This window comes from Elephas maximus, chromosome 6, assembly GCF_024166365.1.
Source record: "Elephas maximus indicus isolate mEleMax1 chromosome 6, mEleMax1 primary haplotype, whole genome shotgun sequence".
NCBI classification, from domain to species: domain Eukaryota; kingdom Metazoa; phylum Chordata; class Mammalia; order Proboscidea; family Elephantidae; genus Elephas; species Elephas maximus.
This window is the reverse complement of record NC_064824.1, coordinates 11,250,262-11,276,969: the sequence shown is the minus strand read 5'-3', so window position 1 is coordinate 11,276,969 and position 26,708 is coordinate 11,250,262. Positions and strand designations below refer to the sequence as shown.

Genomic DNA, 26,708 nt, shown 5'->3' with positions numbered 1-26,708 from the left:
CTACATAAATCTGATATTTCAAGACCCTTTTAAACATATCATTGGCTTCATGATGTAAGAGGTCAGATTAGACTAATGAACCTGAAATATTGTATTACTCGCAGAATGGACGCAATGGCACACAATTCTAAAATCAAAAAGGGGTTGTGGTTTGGGGATCTTTTTATTTATTAAAAGACTAGATATGACAATAAACATCAAGCACTCGGCTGCCAACCAAAAGCTTGGCGGTTTGAACCCACCAGCTACCCCATGGGAGAAAGACGCGGCAGTCTGCTTCCGTAAAGGTTTACAGCCTTGGGCGCTCTGCGTGGCTACTCTGTTCCGTCCTTTGGGCTACTTGGGTCAGAACTGGCTCGATGGCAGTGAGGTTTTGGTTTATGCTACGGGTCAGAACCGGCTCGAAGGCAGTGAGCTTTTGGTTTATGCATTCAAAAGGAAATAGTTCTTCAGGGTAATAACTTAGGAAGCTGCGAGTGCCTTCCAAAGAAGACAACATGCACTTCCTAAAAGAGTATCTCTCATCTATTTTCCTTCCTGTTGCTACATACTTGGACTGTTAATGTACACAAACACAATGCATTCCCCAAATTATGAGCAATTGCTAGCCTATCTCCTGTAAGTGCATACCATTCCCACCTGCTTAAGAGAGCATATCTGGATGCAAATGAGAGAAAGTGGGGAACTGTTGTACCATTGTTAATTTTGCCTTCTCACTATCCATCTCCTCTTCTGGTAAGAGTACCTTGATTTCCCTTTGAGAAATAACTTTTCCTGTTCTCAACAGGTGTCTAACATTGCGATGATTCATCTCCACCTCCAGAGCTGTAGATGGGTATATAATCCATGTGTGGCCCTCCGGTACATTACAACAACTCGGCTTATTGTAAGAGTCTGGGATTGTCACTTGGCACTGGCCCTGTAAGACTCACAGTTATTTAGTGTATACTAAATACCAAGTACTTTGCATATACTGTCTCATGGAATTCTTATAGAGCTTTGTGAACTAACTGTCAACATTCTCATTGTACCTGTAAGGGACTCCAGACAGACTGGATAAATCCACCAAGGTCAGACAACAGTTAATTACAATAAAGAGATTCAAACGTGGTCCATATTGTCTCTAAAAAGCTAAGCGCTTCCCACGTCATGATTTTGCTTCCTAGTTTAATACTGTCTCCACTAGATTTGAATCATAAGAATGATGCAATTGTGTACAAAGTCAAAAGGAATTAGAATGCAGTCTTCCAAAATGAATACTTTGAAGCAGGCACCTTTCATACCAAACCAAACCCAGTGCCATCAAGTCGATTCCGACTCATAGCGACCCTATAGGACAGAGTAGAACTGCCCCATAGAGTTTCCAAGGAGCACCTGGTGGATTCAAACTGCCAACCCTTTGGTTAGCAGCCATAGCACTTAACCACTGCACCACCAGTGTTTCCGGCACCTTTCATATGTATGCGTAAATTCTGCCGTGTGTTCTAGAAGTGACAGCCAAAACTCGTCCTGAACAAAGTGCTTAGAAAATGATGGAACACGAAGCGATCAGAGTATTCAGTGATGGTGTGACGTTGCTGAAGACACAGTAGTTTTGTTAAATTGAGGGATTAGTAGGAATTAAAAAACCTGTGTTTCATAGAAGCAATCAGCACTCACTTCATTTTAACAAGCCAAAAGCACATGCAAGTGCCCGCAGATGGTCCCACAATGTCCAGATTATGCAGGTTCAGAAGGAACCCTGTCAATTTCTATATGACTTTAAGGGCAAGTGATTGCTTGAAGCCACCAGAGCAGAGGTAGAACACCTATGCCAGGGGTGAGCTTCGGTCTATCAAACAGCTGGTAGGCAGGGAATTAATGACAGCTGGCTGCATAAACAAATAATCCTGTCATCATGCCCTGATGCCAATTCACTTTTAATGTACGTATAGAATCCAGTAGCCATAGTGCAAAAGCAGATTGAAATTTCTTTCCACCTAAACTTCCAAGGGTTTCCACATTTTAAAAAGTAACTACTTCTAAATCTGCAGACCAGTGAAACATCACCTCTCACTAGAAAAACAAAACAAAACAAAAAACACAAAGGGCACAGTTCCTTCTATTAAACCAAACCTGTTGCCATCGAATCGACTGCAACTCATAGCGACCTGATAGGACAGAGTAGAACTGCCCCATAGAGTTTTCAAGGAGCGCCTTGTGGATTTGGACTGCTGACCTTTCAGTTAGCAGACGTAGCTCTTAACCACTACACCACCAGGGTTTCCAGTTCCTTCTATTAGTTTAAAAAAAATTGAATTCCTAAATCTTTCTGACTGGCCATGCTCTGGTGTGAAGACCATGTTAGCTGGACTTAGGAAAGCAGAGAGAAGGTACACTCCATCTGAATCTGAGAAACACATTTCTACATTTTCTAATGACTTAAGGAATTTGCCAGGAACAGATAATCTTGCCCAAACGGGTGATTTCCACAAGTATGCTCTCTTTTTTTTTTTTTTAACATGACTTTTTCTTGAACCCACTGATGCAATAGGCCAGGTAATCTCAGTTAAAAGTCAAAAAATGTCATTAAACCAAGGAAATATAGTAATATCCAGTGACTTATCAAAGGTGACCACCAACTCTCCTAGGGAGCCAACAACACAGCTTTAATGTCAATGATGATGTCTGCTGTTTTCATGGGTCCGTCTCTGCAACATAGGAAGCTGCTACACTCATTGTGGTATCTGTCATGCCATTTCTCCTACAGAATATGTACTAAATCACTATCTTCTAGAATGGTGAATTAGGCCCTCCTCTTTCAGAAGGAAAACAAATAAACTTGTTATATAGGGCATGCTATCATGTGTCCTGAACACACCTGAGGCCAAAGATTTACTATACTTTTTTTGTCATTTGTATCTACTACAAAGAATGCTTGTCAATCCTTGCTTTGTAGTTGCTAGTGTCCTAAACAACACTGGCCTTTTCTAAAACTGTGCACTAGGGTTGTGTTTGTCATCAGTTCCACTCATCCATTTCAACACCATCCCTTCCTGTTTCCTCCCTCCCTGGCCATCTGTTTCCTTCCTGATGCATGGGCTTCTTCCCTGGTTTCCAAAGGGTCCCCAAATCAGAGTCCCTGCTGAGTAGTAAGCACAATGTTCTTCTTATCTCCCCTCATCTCCAGCTACAGACCTTTTACACACAAGAAATCTTGAGGTTAATTGTGGGTCCAAATATTCCTGTCTGCTTTACAGAATTTGGGTGGGAAGGAAGCCCAGCAGGCAAAAATTCCCCAAATTTAGTGCAATGAAGTAATATTATTGAGTATTCTTCTTCAACTTGAACCATGTTCTTTCTGACCTGATAATCACAAAGCATCAGAAACAAAATGACAAAGTGCCCCTCAATCACCCAGTCCCTTGCTTTAAAGTGTCATCCTGCCAGTCTTATGAATCATTGACTTAAGTCAGAAGGACGAAGGACCACTGGGATGTCATACACAGTAGCAAGATTCATGACAGGAATTTTTTGAAATAGGAGGGTGTTTTTGAAGTTCCAATTTCACAAAAAAGGTGTCACGAAAAAAGCCTGAAATGTGTGGTCAGACAGTCCTACTATCTTTCTTCCCAAGGTTGAAAAAAAAAAAAAAATTTTTTTTTTTTAAGTCAGGATTAAATAACCCAAATATTTATAAGCCAATACAGGACACGATAATAGGCTAGATACTCTAAAAATAATTCTGCTTTATTAAAATCAACAAACATATTTTAATGCCTTGATAATCTTCCATTGAGAGGATTTTTTTTTTTTTTTGAGAGGGAAGAGAAGGTAGAAGGTAAAGCTGAGGCAGTGAGCCACAAGAGGATGCTGAACCTGGGATGCTCGCATTAAGCTTTAGTGAAAACTGAACCAGGAAAAAAAAAAAAAGAAGAAGAAAATCACCTTAAACAGAAAATCTGCCTATATCTGATGTTCTTCTGAACTGAAAAATATATAATAATAAATCATAATATTAATGTAGTAGCTGGGTTACATATTCATGTTCATCTTCTGTTCAGGAAAAAAAAAAAAACAAAGCTCGGGGTGAAAAATTAAAACAGTCCTGTATTGGTAGTATCTTCTGGCACATGACAAAAGCAAACATTAACCTTACCCAGAGAAAATGTTCCCAAGTTTTGATGCTCAAGCTTAGCATAAATTAATTTCAACAAAATGTGAGCTCATGCACACATAGCACAAGAAAACAAGCTACTATAGGAGAGAGTTAGAAAACAACAAATAACAGATACGGATTCCAACAGACTTCAGATATGTGAATTGTCAGGGACAAAATATTAAGTAACTATTAATGGAATGCCTAAAGACATAAATGAAAAGATGTAAACAACAGCAATAAAAATAAACAGGAACAACCGACTATCATAATTATCACGTGAGCTTGAAGAACAAAATGTTACAGAAATAAAAACATAATTATCCAAAAGTCATTTAATGTGTTAAATGGAATATTAGGCATAGATGAAGAGAGAATTAGTGAATTTTAAGATAAAACCAAATAAACTGAACAGAATGCAAGATAGTGAGATGAAGAGAAAAAAAAGTATATTATATATATATCCATATAGGATAAGAGACATGGGGAGATATATATATATATATATATAGAAAGAGAGAGAGAGGATAAGAGACATGGAGATAGAATATTCTAAGATTGATCTAATTTAGGTCTAGAAAAATTGAATAGAGAAAACGAGGAAGAAGCAGTATTTGATATGCTGATATGCTGAGAATTTTTTTTAAATAAATAAAAAACAGTCCATAGGTACAGATATATATATATATACAGATACTTAAAAAGAAATCTACAACCAGGTACAATATAAAAACACTGAAAAACACAAAAGAAAAAGTGATGAGCGTAAAAAGCAGCCAGTGCAGTTGGGGAGGGTCACCTCACTTTTCAAAGCTAGGGTAGACTGACCCCAGACTTCTCAACAGCAACAGTCGAAACAGAAGAGAAGTATACCGGAGCTGCAATACATGTTACAAAACTGGATCTCCAGGAAAAAACAACATTAAAAAAACCCCTGGTTTGTAGCAGTTCTGATTTCCGTGGTATAAATACTCCTAGTCCACCACTGTCTATCACTTTTTCTTATTGTCGTGGCTTGCCAGTTGCTGTGAGGTTGAAGCTATGCCACTCACCGGTATTTCAAATACCAGCAGAGTCACCCATGATGGACAGATTTCAGCAGAAATTCCAGACTAAGACATACTAGAAAGAAAGGCTTAGAAATCTATTTCTGAAAATTAGCCAATGAAAACCTTACGGATCACAACAGAATATTTCCCTATGTACTTCTGGAAGTTGAGTCCCCAAGGTTGGAAGTTACTTAAAATGTACAGTGGCCACAACAATGAACTTGAGCACACCAAAGATTGCGAAGATGGTGCAACGTTTTGTTCTGTTGTACATGAATTTGCCACGAGTCAGAGCTAATTCAATGGCAGCTAACGACAACCACAAATACTACCAGTATGACTGCTGGCAAACTACCATTGTGGGGTCACTAAATGCAGAGTTGGACAGAGATGCATGTACATAATCAGCTGGCTCCATCACACTCCTGAACAGCATCCTCAGTATCGGAGAGAAATCTTGTTCAAAATAGAACAGTATGTCTAACAAAATTATCTTCCAAGAATAAAGGTGAAATAATGATCTGTTTCAGATCAAAATAAGGGATTTACCAATTAGGAACACTGACACGAAAAGAGTTCTAGAGGATTTACTTCCAAAAGAAGGAAATCATAACTGGTAGAAAGTCGAAAGCTCTGAGATATAGGAAGAAATGTGGAGGAAATAAATAAGAAAGTCAAGATAAAAGTTGAATATCAAATAATAATCATTGTTTCAAGGAAGGGGGAAGACAATAAGAAAAAAAGAAACAAAGTTAAATCCAGGAGTTGGTTACAGTGACTGGCCCATTCAACTGCCACCGGAAAACTAAAGTTGACATTTTCCAGACTCTATGTCAGCACGCTAGGTTCTAGAAATTAGCCCACAAAACCCACTGCTTTTGAGTGAATTCCAACTCATAGTGGCCCTGTAGGACAGAGTGGAACAGCCCCATAGGGTTTCCAAGGATATAAATCTTTATGGAAACAAACTGCCACATCTTTCTCTTGAAGAGTGGCTGGTGGGTTCGAACTCACCTTTTGATTAGCAGCCAATGGTTTAACCACTGCACCGCCAGTGTTCCTAAGCTGTCTGGAAATTGGATACCCTGTGTTAACCCAAAGACTGTGGTGAGACAGAGGTTACTTTCCAGCCTTTTTAGCAGCTTCTACTGGCAAAGTCATGGAAACATGGCATGTTTTCTGTAATCAATTTCCAGAAACTTTCCCTTGAGACCAGAGCTGCAGTCCTGGGTGTCAGAGTGGCTTCTGAACTGTAGCTTCCATCAATGGCGGTCTCATTGTTGTGGTGGCAGTTGTTGTTATCTGCCATTGAGTCAGCCCCCCACTCATGGTGACAGTGGAACAAAATGCTACCCAAAACTCTACCCAGTCACCTGCCAACTGCATGATCAGAAGTTGTTATTTATAGGGTTTTCAGTGGCTGTTTTTCAGAAGCAGATGGACAGGCCTTTCTTCCTAGTATGTCTGTTAGTCTGGAATCTCCACTGAAAGCTGTTCAATATCATAGCAACATCCAAGCCTTCACGGACAGCGGTGGCTCTGCATGAGGAGCGTTGGGAAGGAATTAGCCCAGTTCTCCCTCGTAGGAGCTGAGATATCCACCGCTGAACCGCCACTGCCTCACCGGCTCCCCACTGATCATTGCTTGGGAGTCACGCCAAGACACTCTGCAAGAACCCACAGTTCTGTAATGACTAATTTCCTGTGTTAAATTTATTCCTGCTTATAATACTTAGAGCGATTAATGCTTTCTGCACTGCGTCCTGACTGTTATAATGATAGAATCACAGAGAACGTGAGACCAATTGCATTAAGGCGTTAGAAAGTGGCAAGTCCAGCTGTACAAGTAACCCAAAAAGGTAAAAAGACCTACATTTGCCAATTAAAAAGACAGAAATGGTCAGATTGGATATGAAAAGCAAAATCCAACTCTAACCTCTTCATATATTAAAAAAAAGAAAAAAAAAAGATTGAATGGAAAAGATAGACCCAGCAAATATTAACTAAAACAAAAATGCAATAATTATGTTAAGGATAGACAAAATGGATCTAAGCACAATATGTTATCGAAGTTAAAAGTATTACTTCAGAATTTTGAAGGTTCAAGTTATTAAAAAATACAATTTCAACCTTGTTTGCACATAATAAATATCCCCGACATATATAAAATGAAAACTCACAGAACTTTCAGGAGAAAAGAGAAAACCACCACTATAGTAGATTTCAAACCTCTTTCAATTGTTGGTGAGTTAGTAAAGAAACTAAAGATTTAAACAGACCAATTAGCAACGCCTCACACAAGTTTCTATAAAGCGACTACTTGCCACTAAGTCCTTTCCGACTTGTGGCGACCCCATGCGTGTTGGGGTGGAGCTGGGCTCCATAGTTTTCAAGGGCAGATTTTTCAGACATAGATCACCAGGCCTTTCTTTCGAGGCATCTCTGCGTGGACTTGGACCTCTAACCTTTATTACAAGCTGAGCACATTAGTCATTTGCAGCGCTCAGAGACCCCCAGCTTCTTAAAGAAGATATAAATACTAGTCCCCACTCTGCCCACTGCTCCCTGCCCCCCACTACTTAGCATCTCCTGTACCAGAAATTTTGGTTACAAATCCTGGACATTATAGCAAGAAGCCCCAGAATTGAATCAACTAAAACTCTAATGAAAATCACTTATTCATTTATTTTTACCAAACCTACTGGAAAGGTAGGGAGTAAAAAACAAACCTGTGACTCTGCCCAAAGTGAGTGACCTGAGAGCCCTGAACTCGACATCTGGGGAGAAGATATAACTTAACCGGAGCTGTTGATCCACCTGCAAGAAAACAGAAAACAAGGCTGCAACAGCAGAGGTCTGTGGGTAAAAGTCATAAAAAAACTTTACACTGGAAACAGCTGGAAAATACCAATAGAGCAGAACCCTCTCTGGGATCTCTCTGCAGAGATTAGAAATGTCTGGCTAATTCTCCCACAATGCACACAAAAGACCCTTTCTTTTCCCTGTGTGAAATGAGGGCTTCACACACACACACACACACACACACACACGCATGCACACACACACATGCTCACGCACACACTCACAAGTCTTCTCCCCACTGAGATTTTCTCACCACCTTCTTTGCTGCAAACAAGCAAACGAAACCTTCCCACGACTTACTCTGCAGGTTAACACTGGACAGGAAGAGGCTTCATCCCCAGGTCTCCTGCCTTCTCCCATTTCCTCCTAGGGCCATCACTGCCTTCTCTGCTCCATATTTTCACCTGGTCTCATTCAGGTGTGGGCTAGAGGGTATTCTGGGAAAGGCCTGAGCTTCGACAAAAAGGTAATTGGAATTCCCTGGTGAGGAAAGTCTAGCTGAACAACCACCTTTTGAGGATTTGCAGGATTGAGGGTCAAATTGAACCCCAGGGGCCATGGTTCTCCTCTTTTCCTCACCCACTGCTAATTCCATTTCATTCTGCTTGTTCCCATCCTCCTCATGCCTAAGCAGCATGTCCTGTCTCACCCTACTTTTTTAATCTAATCATATCCTATTTGCTTCTTCCAGGACTGACTCTGAGTGTGTATATGGTGCTATGCCTAGAAAAGGTCCTTTGCAGAAGGGGTGGTTGCTCAGATTGGTTCTCCTAAAGGAGCCTCCTGGGCCTGCGGGGTTTTCTCTGTGGCAGGAGTCACTGCCTATGCCCTGTGATACACAATCGCATGGTTTCTTGTATTTTATACGCTGGCAGTGTTTCATTCCATTGCACACGAGGTCAGCACGAGGCTGGGGCCAACTTGATGGCAGCTAATGACAACTTTTACTAAATTAGGCAGTAATACTACTTGCTATTTATCAAACACTCTGTGCACCAAACACCACACTAGTATGTATTTCAAAATGTATCCCTCCTTAGAGAACTATGAAATAGGTGTTACTATCCCTGCATTACAGATGGAAGGGCTGATGGTCACAAGGATCAACGGCTTGCCCAAAGCCACCCACCTCTCAATGTTGTATTTATTTACGGTACATCCCCTGTAGCTATGTGAGCAGTTTGTATACAATCACTGTGTCTTTTTTATTATTGAATTTCTAGAATACTCATTCAACAAACAGTCGAGTATCTACTGTGTCCCAGACATGTTCTCAGGGTTCACACCCTCCAGGAAGCTTTCCTTGATATCTTGGTTATATTGGCTGACCCTCTTCTCTGTTCCCATAAGGCCTTTTTCCACCTCTAAGTTTATGTTTAAGATGCTGCATTATAATGATCTGCTTGTGTTTATGTGTTCGTTTGTCACTACAATATTATCTCTAGGCAGGAGTCCTGGTGGTGCAACAGTTAAGCACTCAGCTGCTAACTGAAACTTTGGCTGTTCAAACCTACCCATTGATGCTGCAAAAGAAAGGCCTGGCTATCTGCTTCCATAAGGATTACAGCAAGAAAACCCTGTTAGTCAGTTCTACTCTGTCACATAGGGGCGCTGTGAGTTATAATTGACTCAATGGCACTCAACAACACCACCAACATTGGCTCTGGGAGGATAAAGACCATATCTTCTCCATATCTGCTTTCTATAGGATCTAGCATGGGCACTGGAAAGGTAACTCCTAACACAGGCTTGTTGGAGAAGTAATACATGCGCTAAATTGACTCTCTTGATAGCTGGTAGACTATGAAGACAGAACCCATCACACAGCTGGATGCCTCAAGCTGCCCTGGTGGCCCTCTCTCCTTTAGTAACACATAGGACCTTTGGTACCTTGGTCCCCATTCACAGTCTGTTTAGAACTTTCACCTCCCTCCTCCTATTCTCCCTTTGGAACTGCACAGACCAGCAGCGGCAGGATCCCCCTCCTCAGGCCTTGTTTCCCAGTAGAGAAGGGGGCTGAGGTTAAAGAGAGTTTCCTGATAAGTGGAGAGCAGTAAAAGAATTCTTAGAACTGGAGATTGAGATGAGATCCCCCTAACTTCCGCCCCTCACCTCCTCCCCAGGTTCCCTAGGGCCAGCTTCACCTACCAACTACAAATAGTTCCCTGAACATTGACAGAGAAAAGTTTGCCCTGCGTTCAAATCCCCCATATGCAAGAGCTAATTGTTCAAGTAAAAGAGTCATCCGTGTCTCATTCCTCTCCTTGGAAGAAATTTGAGGGCTCCCTAGCACTTTAACCAGATGACTAAGGAAGAAGGGAAGGAACTGATTGACATTCAAAAAGATTTTTATCAAAATGAGCATTTGTAAAGGTTTGCAGAGAAAAGTCGAATGACTCAAGACTTGAGGTAATCAGTGGCCAGTGGATGGTTAGGGGGAAGCACTAGAGCCCTGACATGGGAGGAAGGGCAACGGAGCAGTCATACTAGTTCAGGTACTGGGTTATCTAGTTGAAAAGCAATCAAATACAAAAAGTAATCAAAGCAAACAAACAAGAAAAGGTTAAAAATTTTAATTAAAAAGAAAAACACTGCTGTCTAATCAATTCTGACTCATAGAGAACTATAGGACAGTGGAGAACTGCCCCATAGTGTTTCCGAGCCTGTAAATCTTTACAGAAGCAGACTGCCACATCTTTCTCCCACAGAGCAGCTGGTGGATTTGAACTGCCAAAGTTTTGGTTAGGAGCTGAGTGCTTTAACTACTGCACCACCAGGGCTTCTCTAAAAAAAAAAATGTTGGGCTACCAAAAATACTGTGTGTATTTTTACTACGTTTATACTTCTGATATGTGCTAGACAATCACTGAAAAAGTTAATGGGAAAATCATTATTTTGTTAGACTATTATTCCTACTTCATGGTTTTGTACTGTTTTTTTAATTACAGTTGGTGTAGTGCAATGGGATGAGGCACCGGTTGGGTAAGGTTTTGAATATGCCCTAGACAAGGTGTATCAATGAAATGGCCCCAGACATTGGAACCTTGGCTACCCAGTGATCTTGCTCAAGGCATTAAATGGGATGAGAAAAGGGAAGGAAATGGAATAAATCTTTGCTGAGCACTCCATGCTTGGTTCTTTAGCTATGTTCTTTCTAAAATATTTACAAGAACTGGTTTCAGTCAGTTGCATTGGCCCACTTTTTTAATAGATAAGTGGGCTGAGGCTCAGAAAGGTGAGTAACTTGATTATGATCATATAGTGTAAGTGACAGAGCAGGGATTCACACCCAAGTCTCTCACTTTGGGATGCCTCTCTCAGCCTCAGGATCTACATCTCTCAAAGAGCGAATCAACTGTGTTGGCTTCAAAATTTTCTGAGTTTAAACATCTCTGCCTCGAGTTCTTTCTGCTCCCTGCACTGCTTTGAAAATAGTGTGTTCTTAACGAGTATGTGCCTATGGCTGACTATTATAGATGCGAGTCAGAAGCAAGTCCTTTTTACTGCTCTCTCGCTTGCCTGATTGGGTCTTGCATTTGTGGAAGAGAAGACAAGCGCTACAGAGCAGGGGACAAAAGGAGTCATAAAAAAAAAAAATAGATAATTTTTTTTTTATATACATGTGCCCGCCATATCTCCCTCCAGATGTCACATTAGGACCTAAGTAAAAAATATTTTAAACATTTTGAAACTAGAAGTCATCATTCCCATCTCTTGCTTCTTTTAATCTTGCCCCAAACTTAACTTGGGAGCACTGGTGGTTCAGTGGTAGAATTCTCACCTTCCATACAGGAAACCCAAGTTTGATTCCCAGCCGATCCACCTCATGTATAGTCACCCTCAGTCTGTCAGCAGCAGCTTGTATGTTTCTATGATGCTGAACAAGTTTCAGCAGAACATCCAGACTAAGACAAGCTAGGAAGAAAGACCTAGAAATCTACTTCCAAAAATCAGCCCATGAAAATCCTGTGGATCTCAAAATCCTGCAGCGGGATGTGGGGATGGCACAGGAACAGGCAGCATTTCGTTCTGTGCTCACAAGCTTCCTTTGAGTCAAGGGCCAACTTGATGGTAGCTAACAGCGAACTTAACTTCCTCCAAAGTCTTTTTCCCTCTATTTAAAAGTAAATGCTAGAGGTAAGCCAAGTAAATTCTGATCACTCAGGGGTTGTTATTTGTACGATGTCAGTGGCATCTCTAGGGGGGTGTGTGGGATGTAGATTGCAACCCTTAATACCATGAGAGAGGGTGACACCAAAATGACCCCAGGGTCTGCAGCAGTAGCAGCGGTGGCTACAGGCAGGACAGTGCTGTAGGGCAAGGGGCTGCCAAGCCAGTAACATCACTAAGGTCACCTATCACCTAATGTGGTAATTTATCACCACCACCACCCCCATCCCCGCTCACCCGCCAGTCACTGGGGTTGGTGTCACCTAATGTGGTAACTTCTCACTTACAAATGTGAGAGGGGAAGAGCTGTGGGGAGCTGGGGGGGGGGGCAGGGATAGGAGGGGCTGGGTCACACTGTCCATCAGGGAGGCAGTTTGCCATCTGGGCTTGCCCACCCCGGGGAAGGGTTGAGTGCCACCATGAATTACTACACTGAGTGACACCAACCCTATTGACTTTACCATATATTTGACTGTTATCCCTGAACTTTCACCTGGCCCAGAAAACTGTCACCTTTGACTCCTCTCATATCCTATATCCAAAGGCCACCAAATGCTAATAATTTTACTCATAAAATCTCTCAGATCCTCCTCTCCGCGACTCTTCCCACTGCACTAGTGGAGGCCCTCAGCATCTCCCCCTAACTGGTCTCTGTCTTATTCACTGTCATTCCTAAATGGATCTTTTTTATGCAGTGATCACAATGAGCCCCTGAAAATGGAAATGCTACTTCTCTGCCTAAAATCGCATGATTTTCCTTCACCCTTCCACAGTATCAATTTTAATCTTCTCCACATAGTACAATAAGTTCTCTACAAGGCATTCATTTAGTTAACAAATGTTTATTGAGTGACTACTATATGTCAGGCACTGCTGTATAAAGTGGAGATTTAGTAGTAATCAAAACAGATAAAATCCTTGTCTTCATGAAGCTTATATTCCAGAGGACGGACATAGTACAGTAAATTAAATAAATACAGCGTGCAAGGTAGTGTTGAGTGCTAAGAGAAAAAACAAATTAATCAAGTAGTAAGGGGATTGACATCAAAGAGGGTTGTTGTATTAAATAAGATGATCAGAGATGGCCCCACAGAGAAAGTGACATTTTAAGTGAAATTCTGAAGGAAGTACAATGACTAGGGATTCAGACATATGAAGGAATAGAAACTTAGGCAAAGGAAACAGTGAGTTCAAGAGCTCTGGAAATAGCAAAGAGGCCAGAGTGGCATGAGTGGAGTTACAGAGGGGATGGTAGTAGGAGATACGATCAGAGAATAACCATTGGAAAGAGGGTAGGCGGGCGCCACCTCATGGAGATTCCTGGAAGCCACTGCAAGGTCTTTGGTGTTTACATGAGAAGAGAAGCTATTGGAGGGTTTGGACAGAATAGTATCTCAGTCTGACTAATCTTATAATGGGATCACTTTGGCTTCTCTGTTGAGAATAGACTTCAGAGGAACAAAAAGAAGCAGGGATATGCCAATTAAGAGCAATTGTAAACTGCAATAATCCATGGAAAGGATGAAGGTAGCTTGGGTAGGGTAGAAGCTGCTGATCTATGGGATGGTGCATGGAAGATAATGAGACGTATCAGACAGAAAACCACAATGTTGAGCCTGAGAAACCGGAAGATGGAGCTGCCATTACCTAAGATGTGGAAGGTTGGGGGTGGGGGTAGCTTATTTTGGAGAAGACTCTCAGTGACTCAGTTTTAAATTTGTTACATTCTAGATGCTTAATACACATCTAAACAGATATGTCAAGTAGGCCATTGGAGATATAGGTCTGGCATTCAGGGGAGAAGATTGAAATATAGATATATATTTGGGATTGATTAACCCATGTATAGCTGACATTTAAAAATGTGAGATTGAATGAAATTACATATGGAATGAATCTAGACACAAAAGAGAGGAATTTAAGATCAGAGACTTGGGGAGCTCCAATTGGTAGAATTTGGTAAGATAACAATAGACCAGCAACAGACTCAGAATGAGCAACCAATATAGGCAGAAGGAAAAACAGGTGAGTCTGGTGTTCTGCAAGCCAAGAAAGAAAGAATTTCAAGAGCAGAAACCAATCACTGTGTCAAATGTCATGGAGAAGCAAGTAAGGCAAGGACTGAGAAATGGCAATTGAATTTTGCAAGGTGAGGCTATTAAAAAAAAAAGTCTTGAAAAGAGCAATTTTGGTGTAGTACAAGGACAAAAATCTCAGTTGGTATGGGTTTAAGAAAAAGGAATAGAATATTTGGAACCAAATATATACACAACATTTTCAAGGATATGGGCAGGAAAATGAAAGAGAAAAATGGATAGTATATGAAGGGGAAACTGAGTCAAAAGAGTTTTGTTTTTCTTCTCTGAGAGGCTTTTTTTTTTTTTCTAATAGTGTAATAATTGCATGTTTTATGCATTTGGGAAAGATGGTAAAAAGGGAGAGTGGGGAGAAAGTTGGAGCAGTACCTTTGAGTAGGCAAAAGGGTACAAGATCCAGCATCCAGCTAGAGGGTCAGGCTGTACTAGAACTATGGAGAGCAACTGTCCACAACAACAGGAGGGAGACTGAGTATGCTGACACAGATCCAAGGAGCGGGCAAATGTGGTTTCTAGAATGTGGATATTCTCTTCTGAATGCTACATTTTTCTCAATATACAAGAAAGCAAGGCTATCTGCTGAAAGTAAAGATGGAGTTGCAATTGTTAACAATATAAGGAGGGAGGAAATTTAAAATGGTCGTATAGGAGAACAGGAGAGCGGATGGACTAAAGAAAATACGGGGTGATTGCTGGGCAGATTTAAGGGCTCACCATGGGTCATGATTCCAAGCAGAATGATATAAACTCTCCCTAGTCTCAATCGTGCTCAGCTGTCACCTGCTGCCGGCCCTTAACTCCAAGTCCCCTGGGACTGATGAATGCCTACCACACACCAGGCTGCTTCCAATGGCCCTGCCTGTGCTCACATGGACTGTCTTTCTGAGCACTCTCTTGTTCTTTCTACACCTAGCTAACTTCTACTCAACTTCAAGACTCCGTTTATTTCTGGCTTCCTCCAGGTAGTATTTACTAATGCCCAGGAAAGGTCAATGCTTCCATTGTTCTCATCGTGCATACCATAGTCCTCCTCATCACCAACCACCCCAGGTGCCATTGAGTCATCTCTGACTCATGGTAGCCCCATGTGTGTCAGAGTAGAATTGTGCTCCATAGGATTTTCAATGGCTGATTTTTCAGAAGCAGATCTATAGGCCTTTCTTCTGAGCAGCTCTGGGTGCATGAGCCTCCAATCTTTCAGTTAGTAGCTGAGCAGGTTAATCGTTTGCACCACCAGGGATTCCAGCCCTTTTTACAGTCTCTTGTAATTTCCTCTTTGCCTATGTGTCTTCCTCACTATACTCTAGTTCAGATGTCAGAATCACATGCTATTACAACACAGATTGCTGCCTCCTCACTCCAGTTTCTGATTAAGTAGAGCTCGGGTGGGGCCCAAGAATTTGCATTTCTAACGAGTTTCCAGGTGATGCTGAGGCTGGGAGTGGAGGAGGGTAGAACAGTTTGAGGACCACTGTCCCAGTTCTTCAAAGGCTGGGGCCAAGCATGATTCAGAACTGTATCCCCAGCACTTGGCTCCACATCTGGCTCAGAAAAGTGTTGTTGAGCTGCCACGGCACACATGGCAGCAAGGGAGGAGGGAGGTAATGTACCTGAATGGTGAGCTCTCTCCCTTCTCGGTTAATCTTCAAGCGATGTATCCTTCTGTTGGCAAAGTTCTCTACATCAATGGTGAAGACATGGCTTTCTTCCTTGCTTAACTGATAGCGAACCTGTAAGCTTCCTTGAAAGAAAAATATCAGAAATTAGAATGTAAAATGTGACCCACTGCATGCAAATGTAAAAGGCAATCTGATCATTGTTTTTTAATTCAGCATTATTCTTTTCTAGGGAGCGTTATAACACTTCGAAAACTTATATCATTCAAAACATAAAGAGATATGACATATGTTGTTACTATGGTGTCAGTGACTACGTAATTTTGCTTAGGTACAAAATAAAAAAAAAAAGTGTGTGTGTGTGTTATTAGGAGCTAAAATACCATTTTGGAAAAAGACAAACTACAGGCCTGTTTTGTAGCTGAATTTTGAAAACTTGAATAAGACTGAGTTTAGTCCTTTTCTCCTCTCTCTGATTCCTACATCTCCCTATAAATCCCTTTCTCCCTAATTGGCTTCTCCTTTTTAGACAGAGGAGGAGGACTCCCTTCTGCCATCATACAGGATGCCCCTGATTGAATCATATTTTGGTTCAGGCACAGTGATTCACTTTAACCCTTTATAGCCTGTTGGGAGATTCAAATGTCTCTAGAAGAGTGTTTTCAAATAGCTGATCGCAATCCACTGGAGGTAAGAAAATCAGTTTGCTGGGTCTCAATCAGCATTTCTTAAAAATTGGAACAGAACTGAAAAGGAAATATGAGAGTCCCAAGAAATACATTAAGGACAAATAGTATAGCAGTTGACATATCTGTGTTTATGTGGATAAGAGAAAGAGAATGAGAATATTAGGATACAATTCAAAATTATTTTTGTACTGTAGGTTAAATTTCAAAAGGTTTGAAAGCCACTATGTAGAAGACAATCACCCTAGGGTACAGACATTTATCAAGTGGCTACTTTGTCTCAGGCACATTCTCATTTAACCCTCACCACATGTCATTGATTGAGTGAGTTGAAGTGACTGGCCTCAGTGCACACTGTTTCTTGTCTATTGCGTGATGGTGATCTTTTCTGATTCCCTTGGAATCTACGCACACCAGATGGCATGAGCTCTACCCGTGGCACGCCACAGAGGAGTTTCCATGGGTGAGGGAAACTGGCAATTGAGGGACTGTGTATAAGCTGATGGTCACTAGGGAGAAAAGAATGTTTGCACAAATTTAGGCCAAGAAGGTTAAGGTGTGATTAATTGTGGAGTCCACTTGCTTCTTCCCATTCCTTGGCCCGACTTTTTCTCATGTTCTAAAAATATATCTGTGACTTTTCTCAGGCCTCCCATTTTTCCCAGGCTGCCAATCTCAGGCAGATAAGAGGCTTGCATGTAAATCAGAGTGAAAATGACTGACCACCTGTTTTCTCTCTAGTTGTTGTTGTCAGTTGCCTTCAAATTGGTTTAGATTCACGGCAACCAAAGTGTGCAGAGTAGAGCTGCTCCATAAGGCTTTCAACACTATAGCATTTCAGAATCAGATTGCCAGGCCTGTCTTCTAAGGAGCCTCTGGATGAGTTCAAACCACCAGCCTTTTGACCTGTAGTCAAGTGCTTAACCATTTGCACCACTCAGGGACTGCTCTCTCTTTAATATCTGATTAATAATAACAAAATTTTTAAAAACTGTTTTACACATATAAAGTCCTATTCATGTAAATTGCAACACACATAAATGTAAAATAAGATTGTAAAATAATCTAAGACAGAAAATGAAAAATCCTGGGGCTCTGAGGCTATTGCCCGAGGGAGTCTGCCCATAGAAGGAACTCTATACAGCCAATCCTGGTTTTCCTGATTCTTTCTCTCCTTTTGGTTCTAAATATTGCTTTTTTTTGTTGTTTTATCACTTTTCTTTTCCCTTAAAGCCATTACTTCCTAGCAGCAGCATATTTGGTGGTCAGAGGAGGCAGGGTTGGTTGATGGTGGGGTGTGTGGACATGGGACAAGTCAGTCCTGGCCTGACTAGGGTGGGAAGGTCCCATCTCCTGCACAGGTAGACCATTGGTCTTTATGCTTTTCCAGGCTTTTCTAACTACAAGAATCAGCTGTTTGAATATTTAATTCAATGCCATAAAGTAAATTGGTGTGTGATTGCTATATATCAGGTAAGTGGTAAGTACCATGTTCCTTGGGACCACTCAAACTCTGTTACAGTCCCCACTGTTTGGAAAATTCATACTCATATATGTACTTTCTTCATATTTGTCCATTTTAGGTATTTCCATTTTATACATCTTTACTAACACCTAGCTCACAACCATCCCTCTTAGGTGCCAATAATCTCAACAAGGACGTTGTCTATTAAAGTATTCTGAATCTTCCCCAACTTCCCAGTTTATATCAAAAATACCTCAACTAGTTCTTGGGAATTTTGATGCAATCAATACCTATTAAAAAAACAAACAAAAACGTAACATGATATTCTGAAACGTCTTGCTAATTCACTTGGAAACTCAATCCAAGACTTTTAAAAGTAAGTTCGACATAGAAGAAAATATTCTTTGGTGGTTATGAGAGGTGGGAGGGAAGAAGAGAGGGAGAGGGGTTTTCACTAATTAGGTGAAGGGAAAGACAACACACAATACAGGAGAGGTCAGCACAACTGGACTAAACCAAAAGCAAAGAAGTTTTCTGAATAAACTGAATGTTTCGAAGGCCAGTGTAGAAGGGGCAGGGGTTTGGGGACCATGGTTTCAGGGGACATCTAAATCAATTGGCTTAATAAAATCTATTAAGAAAACATTCTGCATCCCACTTTGCAGAGCAGCATCTGTGGTCTTAAATGCTAGCAAGCAGCTATCTAAGATGCATCAATTGGTCTCAACCTACCTGGAGCAAAGGAGAATGAAGGACACCAAAAACACAAGGTAATTATAAGCCCAAGAGACAGAAAGGGCAACATAAACCAGAAACGACATCAGCCTGAGTCCAGGAGAACTAGATGGTGGCTGGCTACAACCAATGACTGCACTGACAGGGAACACAACAGAGAACAGCTGAGGGAACAGGAGAGCAGTGGGATGCAGACCCCACATTCTCATAAAAAGACAACTTAATGGTCTGACTGAGACTAGAAGAATCCTGGTGGTCATGGTTTCCAGGCCTTCTGTTAACTTGAGACAGGAACCATTCCCAAAGCCAACTCTCCAGACAGGAATTGGACTGGACGATGGGGTAGAGAATGATACTGGTAAGGAATGAGCTTCTTGGATCAAGTAGACACATGAGACTATGTTGGCATCTTCTATCTGGAGGAGAGATGAGAGGGCAGAGGGGGTCAGAAGCTGACAGAATGGACACAAAAAGAGAGAATGGAGGGAAGGAGTGTGCTGTCTCATTGGGGGAGAGCAATTAGGAGTGTATAGCAAAGTGTATATAAATTTTTGTACAAGGGGGTGACTTGATTTGTAAACTTTCACTTAAAGCACAATAAAAATTTAAAAAAAGAAAATAAGTTTGATACCACTACGGGCTGACTTCCAGTCCTCCATGGGGCACTGGGGTTCTGAGATGGAGACAGGGGCTGGAATCAGGCTGGAGGCTCATTAATCTCCTTCCAAAGCATCTTCTTCAGCTGCTTGGTCAGTGAGTTAAGAGCCATTCCTATTCCTCCCATTTGCACTGTGTGACTCAGCCGATTATTATGAGCTTCATGCAGACTGTTGCTTTTCTACTCTGTAGAACCCCGGACTCAGAGTTAATCACCCTGCCTCAGGCCTTCCTCTACGTACAATATCTGTCCTCTTCCATTTCCTCCTTAGAGTTCCAGTCTCCACCTCTTCTTTTCATAATGGTAAATATTGCAAGTTTATACTCTCATAGACAGTGAACTGCATGTGAGGGAAAGTGCTATCTAATAAATGGAATAAACTCAACAATGGGCTGTCATGGCCAGGAGTTCACTGATTTCTTGAAGGCATGGTCATGTGTCTCTGTCCTATTTTCTGTTAGCATATACTTGCATCACTGTCTTATAGAGAGTATACACCGTTGTGTGTGGACATCTGGACAGAGACAAGACGTTCACAACATGGACTTTAGAAATGAAATTTATTTGAGTACCACTTATGCCTTCCTTTCCAAATATGCTTCTGAAATAACCATATTTATACTGGAAGAGATTTTTTTGTCACTGGGGGTACCCTGAAAAAGTCTTAAAAGTCTTAAAGGAGACTATTAATGTTGGAGTCCTAAAGTTGTATCCAGCCTCATTATTTTTTTAGATCTCTGAGCAAAATCCATTTTGATGGTTTTAGAATTAAACAACAGGTATTATCAATGCCACTTTTAAAACACTGGAAAATTTATGACTACAAAAAAAAAGTACTTAAGCACAATGATAAAGAATTCTCTTCACATCAAAGAAGAGGTTATTACATGCTACTAAACTTCCTTGTCATTTTCTGGACAAGTTTACCACCCCTTGGTTTAATGCACATATTTTATCAGGGTTAAGTTTCTGTTTATACCTCACTTTCATCTGAAGTATTTTTTCTCACTCCATTTTGCACAGATGTTGGGTGGTGAATAACTTTTAAACAATCGTAGTAACAGATAGAGTCAGATTTAGAAACCACACCAAAATGGCAACATGTGATCATCTCTGCCCAGAGTGTCCCTCCCCTCTAACCATTCTCATTCAGCTTTCCCCCACTTATCCTTCACAATTCAGTATTAGAGTACCTCTTTCAGGACGCCTTCCCTGACTTCTTTAGCATGTCTTCCTCTGTTCCATAGACCCTGTCCTTACCGTTTTTCTAACTGGTGATCTTTTGCATTGTCCATTTGCTTACCTGTTCCCAACACAAAACTGGAAGCTTCTTGGAGCTAGGCAATATATCTTATCCATCTTTGCATTTCCAGTGCCTGGCACATGGAAAGTATTCAGTGAATTTGAATGAAAGGAATGAAGAAGGGTGGGATAAAAGGAAGGAGAGAAAGAAAGAGCAAGGGAAAGAAAGAAGGAAGGGCCAAAAATTCAGTGGCATTCAGAAATTTTTCACATCTAAAGCAAGAAGTTCTTTGCAACAGTACAAATCTAGGTGGCACTTATTCTCAATAATTCTGGGAAACAGTTATTCTTAGATACTACCTCATCCTGGTGTTTACTGGCTTGGAGTTGTCTGGCAAATCCTAAAGGTGATATGCCAAAGAAAGTGGAAGTCAGTAGTTCCTACCCAGCTTCAGCCTCCTTCCCACTTATGTCTCAGACGCCATAACTCAGAGAATTCATTCATGTTTGGACTCCCACCAACTTCACTGAGGCTTCTCCCTCTTATTAGTGTTTAGAGTTCTCTTTACCATGCATCTAGGCTTGTCTTATATGCCTAGCTAGCAGTTTTAAAATTTGTTTGAAATTGGAACACTTTATTCCAATGAAACCTATGGTGAAGGCTATTCTAGAAAACTGAAAAATGTGGAGCTGCTCCAGTTGAAGTGGGACTGGGGGCCTAGAGAGACTCGCCCACTGTCACTGACGTCTTCCCCCACCCACCTCACCCTACAACCTCTTATACTGGCCAACAAAATACCTTAGGCTCCCAGGAGAAAAGTGGACAACGCTTGTCCTTCAGAATGACAACTCATCCTACCAGGATTTGATCACATGTCCCCCCTTGCCAGTTTCTTGTACAACTCATATGAGCTCCCTGGCCTAGAAGAGAGCCTTCACCTTCAGACTAGACCCTTGGGACCCCACACTCACGTGTCTGGACAAGCTGTCCATCAGGTTTGGTTAAGCTTTATGTTGATCAATGCTAGACTCTCTGTATATATCTAAGTAGTTATAACTAGCTCAGGAAACAGATTTGTAGATATTGGGCCTATTTTCAAGGCTACTTAACAAAGTATAGCCAGGTAGTGTTTAACAAGACATTTTACTATTCACCTCCTTCTTAACAATCGCCTATAGATAGGAATGGAAAATGATTGGTCTAATGGACAAGAAACTCAGAATTTAAAATACAAATCCTATGTAGTTTCAAGTCTTGTGGTGGGGCTTAGGGTAAAGATTTGTTCATCTCGATTTTCAAGAACATCTTTGTTTGCTTGTTTTACCTCTCCCTACTTTTGCAATCTTCTTCCCCTAAACTGTCTACCACACTGCTACTATTGTAAGTACCATATATCTGGACACATTGCTCTAGAATTAAAAATTCCAAGTTCCTCTAATTCTTCACGATAAATTCCAAATTCCTAGCCTGACATGCAAGTCCCATTCTTTACCTTCCAACTTTGAAAATATTATTCATATCTTTAGTCACACCTGACCACTTAGCATCTGCCCAAAGAATGCTCCTCCTTGCCTCTGTGCACTTGTATGTTTGATCTCTCAGCTGAAAACACCCTTCTGTGAGTAGGAACTGACTTGATGACACCTAACAACAACAACAAAAATGTTTACTCTTAGTAGCAATCTTATTATACTATGACTTCTTGGTCTATATCCTCTTCTTAAATTTAAACTTCCCTGGGGTGGATAGTTGCTTATTAATCTTTGTGTGTCAAGAGTATTGCAGGGCCTGCTATATTAAATCTCCAGAAAACTTTTGTTGAATCAAGTAGTCATTACAGAGTATATTATCACCACTTCATCAAAAGTATAAACTAACATTTATTTAATGCCTACTGACTGTCAGACACTAGAAAAACAAATAATTATGGTGCTATAAGCTGGGTTATTTCTATCTTTAATTGGCTTACAATTTAGTTGAAGAAAACAAAAGCAACAGTCATATTTGTCTGTTATTTTGTGTCTACCATATAATAAGCACTTAACCTGGTACTAAATTTACGTGTATTAATTAAATCCTCGGGTTAGGAAATAGAATTTTACGGAGGTAAGAAGCTGCACAACTAATAAAACATTGAAACGGGATTCAAACTCAGGAGTAAAAAACTTCAAAGTATGTGCTCCTTCCACTAGACTATGCTGCCTCCAAAGTGATATGTGGTAGAGAGGGTTAACGAGTAGATGAATACGGTGGTGAGCAGAGAGAAAGATGGATGATTTAATACATAATACATGCTTTGTGGATTCAAAACAATGAGCAGTTACAATGGTGGAGGCAATCAAAGAGAATCTTACAGAGGAGGAAGGGAAGAACATAGAAAAAAAAAAAAAAACAGGAATGCACTTGGTGTAGCCGTAGAAATAGAAGCAGAGCAATGTAAATGAATTTTAGCACAGTTGAAGCAATAGAACTTGAGACCAGTAAAGTTGAGATAGAGAAGTGAAACCTGCAACACCACTGGGAACTTGGAAGAAAATTCTATAAAGAGAGGACACATGGGAAGGCCTGTACTAGCATGACCAGGAATTTGAATTTGTTCCTCTAAAGAATCCCATAACAAGCTTTAATCACCTGTGGCTTGTCTCATTCTGCACAACGTGATACTCTAAGGGAATGAGCTTGAACACCACAATGCAGATGTAACATCTAAAGGGAATGACACACTACTGGCTCCCACAGCATCAAACACTGGTCAGAGAAACAGTTTATCTAAGCATTGGATCACCACTGTGGCACAGGAATCCAACTCTCACACTATACCAGGAGCTGAATTTCCTTAAACAGAACATTTTCAGTTTCTTGTTTTACCATTTTACTTTGAAAGAAGAGGCTCTTCTACATGTTAATTTCTCTCTGTTTTGTATCAGTACCTATTCCTGACTTACGCAGCTTCCTCTGGACCCCTTAGTTTCTACTTAACCAAACCACCTCCACCAACTAGCTCCTCTTCTGGTCTTCATCTCCTCATTCAGTGTCTCTACCATCCACCTGGTTGCTTAGGTCATAACTGTAGAGTCATCCTTCTTTCCTTCATTTCCCTCACCAGCACCCCCACACACATGTCTCACATCCAAGTGATCAACAAGCCCTGTTGTCTCTACCTTCAAAATAAATCCTGCATCTCTGTGCCTGTCTCCAGCTCCACGGCCACATCCTAACCCAGTCCATCATCATCTCTCACCTGTACCCTTACAACAACCTCTCAACTTGTCTTTCTGATTCATCTTACCTCCCTACCCCAACCTTCATTCTCCTCACAATAAGCTTTTTAAAGTAAAAATCAGATGCTACTACATAAAATGTATTAATGGTTTCCAAATGCACTTAAAACAAAATCCAATTTTTTTTCCCCATAGCCTTCAAGACCCTATATGATCTCCCCTGTACCTCTTTGATCTCATTTCATTCTACACTTGCCATTGCTAACTATGCTCCAACTACTACTGGCTTATATGTGTTCCCCTAATGTGTCGAGCTCAGTCCTGCCTCGGAAGTTCTCTCTACCTGGATTGCTCCTCTTCCAGATCTTTGGCAGAAGGTTTCCCCTCGTTCATGCCTTAGGATACATGTGACCCATGTACCAACAACTTCTGCATCCATACCTCATTACCTATATTTAACAATGTTTTTCACATGGTTGGTCATGATCAATTAGTGTAGTATGGAATCAATAACAGACTTCAGTATTAGTTATTACCACTAATTGCGACCGCTCCATAATTCCAGTTATAAGCATCCCATTCTCTGAGTACAATCTTCTACCTTTCTGGCTTATTCCCTCTAATCCTGGGTCTAAGGATTGATCCTAACCACCTATTTACTGTCCCTCAACCCCCTCGTGCCCTTTCTTCTCTCCTTACCCAGCTCAAATTGCCCAGTCATTGTAAAAGTCCTACTGTATACATTCTCAATTCCCTTGCACCTCTGTTGCTGCATCAAACTTGGTGTATTTGCTTGGCAAAACCATAATTCAGCTAAAACCCAGGTCTCATCTATTCTATCCTACATGGTGCATCTGGCTGAAAAAAAAAAAAAACACTCAAATTCTTCTTATGCCACTTTAAAGTCATGACCACAAACTTCAAGTGGCTTTTTTTGTGTCCTTTCAATTGGAGCATCTTCCCTAAGTCCATTCACCCACTGGCTCAGAAAACTATTTAATATCTTGTCACCTTTCCTTGACTTCCAACTGTATCTTCTTTTTCCTCATTCTTAGCTAAGGACCTCGGTTTGTGTTTCTCCAGCAAAGTTAAAGAAATCAGAAGAAAACTTCTACAAATCCCTGCCACCATATTTACTGACCTAGCAATTTCTGAATCCAAATGCTCTGCCTTCCTTCCTATTAATTTAAATGGACTAAATAATAATAATAATAATAAAAGGACTAGCCAGGTTTTATCTAATGCTAACATATGCCTTCTTTCTTATGTCTCTCACTTAGTCAAAAACAGCAACACCCCCCATTCATTTACAATGTTTATTTTTTCTCTCTGCTAGATCATTGCTATTAGCATCTCTCTCAAAGAAAAAAAAAAAAAAAAAAAGAAACCATTCCTGTATTTTTCCACTCTCCTTCAGTGTAAGTAAAACTCTATACTTCCCCTATACTTTTCAAATTGTTGGTCACGATCAATTAATACATCATGGAATTAATATCAGATTCAGAATTTGTTATTACCAATAATTGCAACCCCCATCCATAATTACAATTATATACAATTTCCACCTACTCTTATAAACTTATTGCAAAAAGATTTCACCCCGAGGCTCCATCAAAACATTTATAGTCAAAGTCACCAATGACCTGCATGCTGCTAAATCCAGTTGTTCATTCCCAATTCCCATCTTACTCCCATCAGCATTTGACATGGTTATGCTCTTGTCTTTGTAATACTCATTTGGCTTCCAGAACATTTCTTTCTCCTAGTTTTCTTCCCGCTTCACTATCCACTCCTTCCCCCTTCTGTTTATTGGTTCTTTTGTTTCTCCTTGGCCTCCTGAGTTGAAGTCCCAGAGCTCTGTCCAAGGACTCTTTTTCTTCCCTATCAACACACACTGCTTCAGCAATCTCATCCAGTCTTATGGCTCTACATACCAACTAAATGCAAACCAATTCCCAAATATATGTCTCCTCCCTTCAACTTCAAAAAATAACCAAAACACTTGTCATTACATCAATTCCAACTTATAGCAACACCATGTATGGCATAGTGGAACTGCTCCATAGGATTTTCTTGGCTGTGATCATTCAGAAGTAGATTACCAGGCCTTTCCTTCAAGGTGCCTCTGGGTGGGTTCAAATTGCCAACCTTTTGGCTAGTGCTCAAGCACTTAACTCTTTGTGCCCCCCAGAGACTCCTCCCTGAATTCCAGGCTCTTCTATTTAATTATCTTCTGGGTATCTCTACTTGGATGCCTAATAGGTACCTCAATCTTAATACACCGAAGGGTAAACTCATGATCTTCTCTCATAAATCTGTTCCACCCACATCTTTTCTATCTCAGGATTTGGTAATCTCACACTTCCAGGTGCTCAGCAAAGAAAACTTGGAGTCATCTTTGACATCTCTCTTTTTCTCATACCTTATGTCCTCAACTGCTAACCCAAAAGCCGGCAGTTCAAATCCACCAGCCGCTTTTTGGGAACCCTATGTGGGCAGTTCTACTCTATCCTATAGGGTCACTATGAGTCAGAAGCTACTTGACAGCAATGAGCTTTTGTCCAGTATGTCACCACATACTTTTCCTTTCTCACTTCAAAATATATCCTAAGTCTAATCACTTCTTTCACTTCCTACAATTCCACTATTACCATCCTGGTTCAAACAACAAACATTTCTCAACCAGATTATTTCAATACTGTCCTAACTATTATTTTCCTTCCCTTAATCTCTTACAGACAGGTTTCACCAGAGCATCCAAAGCAATCT

The 26,708-nt window shown here is 40.8% G+C and overlaps 1 protein-coding gene across 1 annotated transcript in view; it reads right to left on the bottom strand.

Annotated features, from left to right (window-relative positions):
* The window catches only part of CNTNAP5 (contactin associated protein family member 5), a 1,201,383-nt gene that overhangs the window by 35,181 nt on the left and 1,139,494 nt on the right, over positions 1–26,708 (bottom strand). The window contains exons 20-21 of the mRNA XM_049889068.1: positions 15,926–16,056; positions 7,917–8,004 (exon numbers count right to left, since the gene is read on the bottom strand). Coding sequence (XP_049745025.1) covers positions 7,917–8,004; positions 15,926–16,056 — 219 coding nt within the window. The remainder of the gene's footprint in view (positions 1–7,916; positions 8,005–15,925; positions 16,057–26,708) is intronic.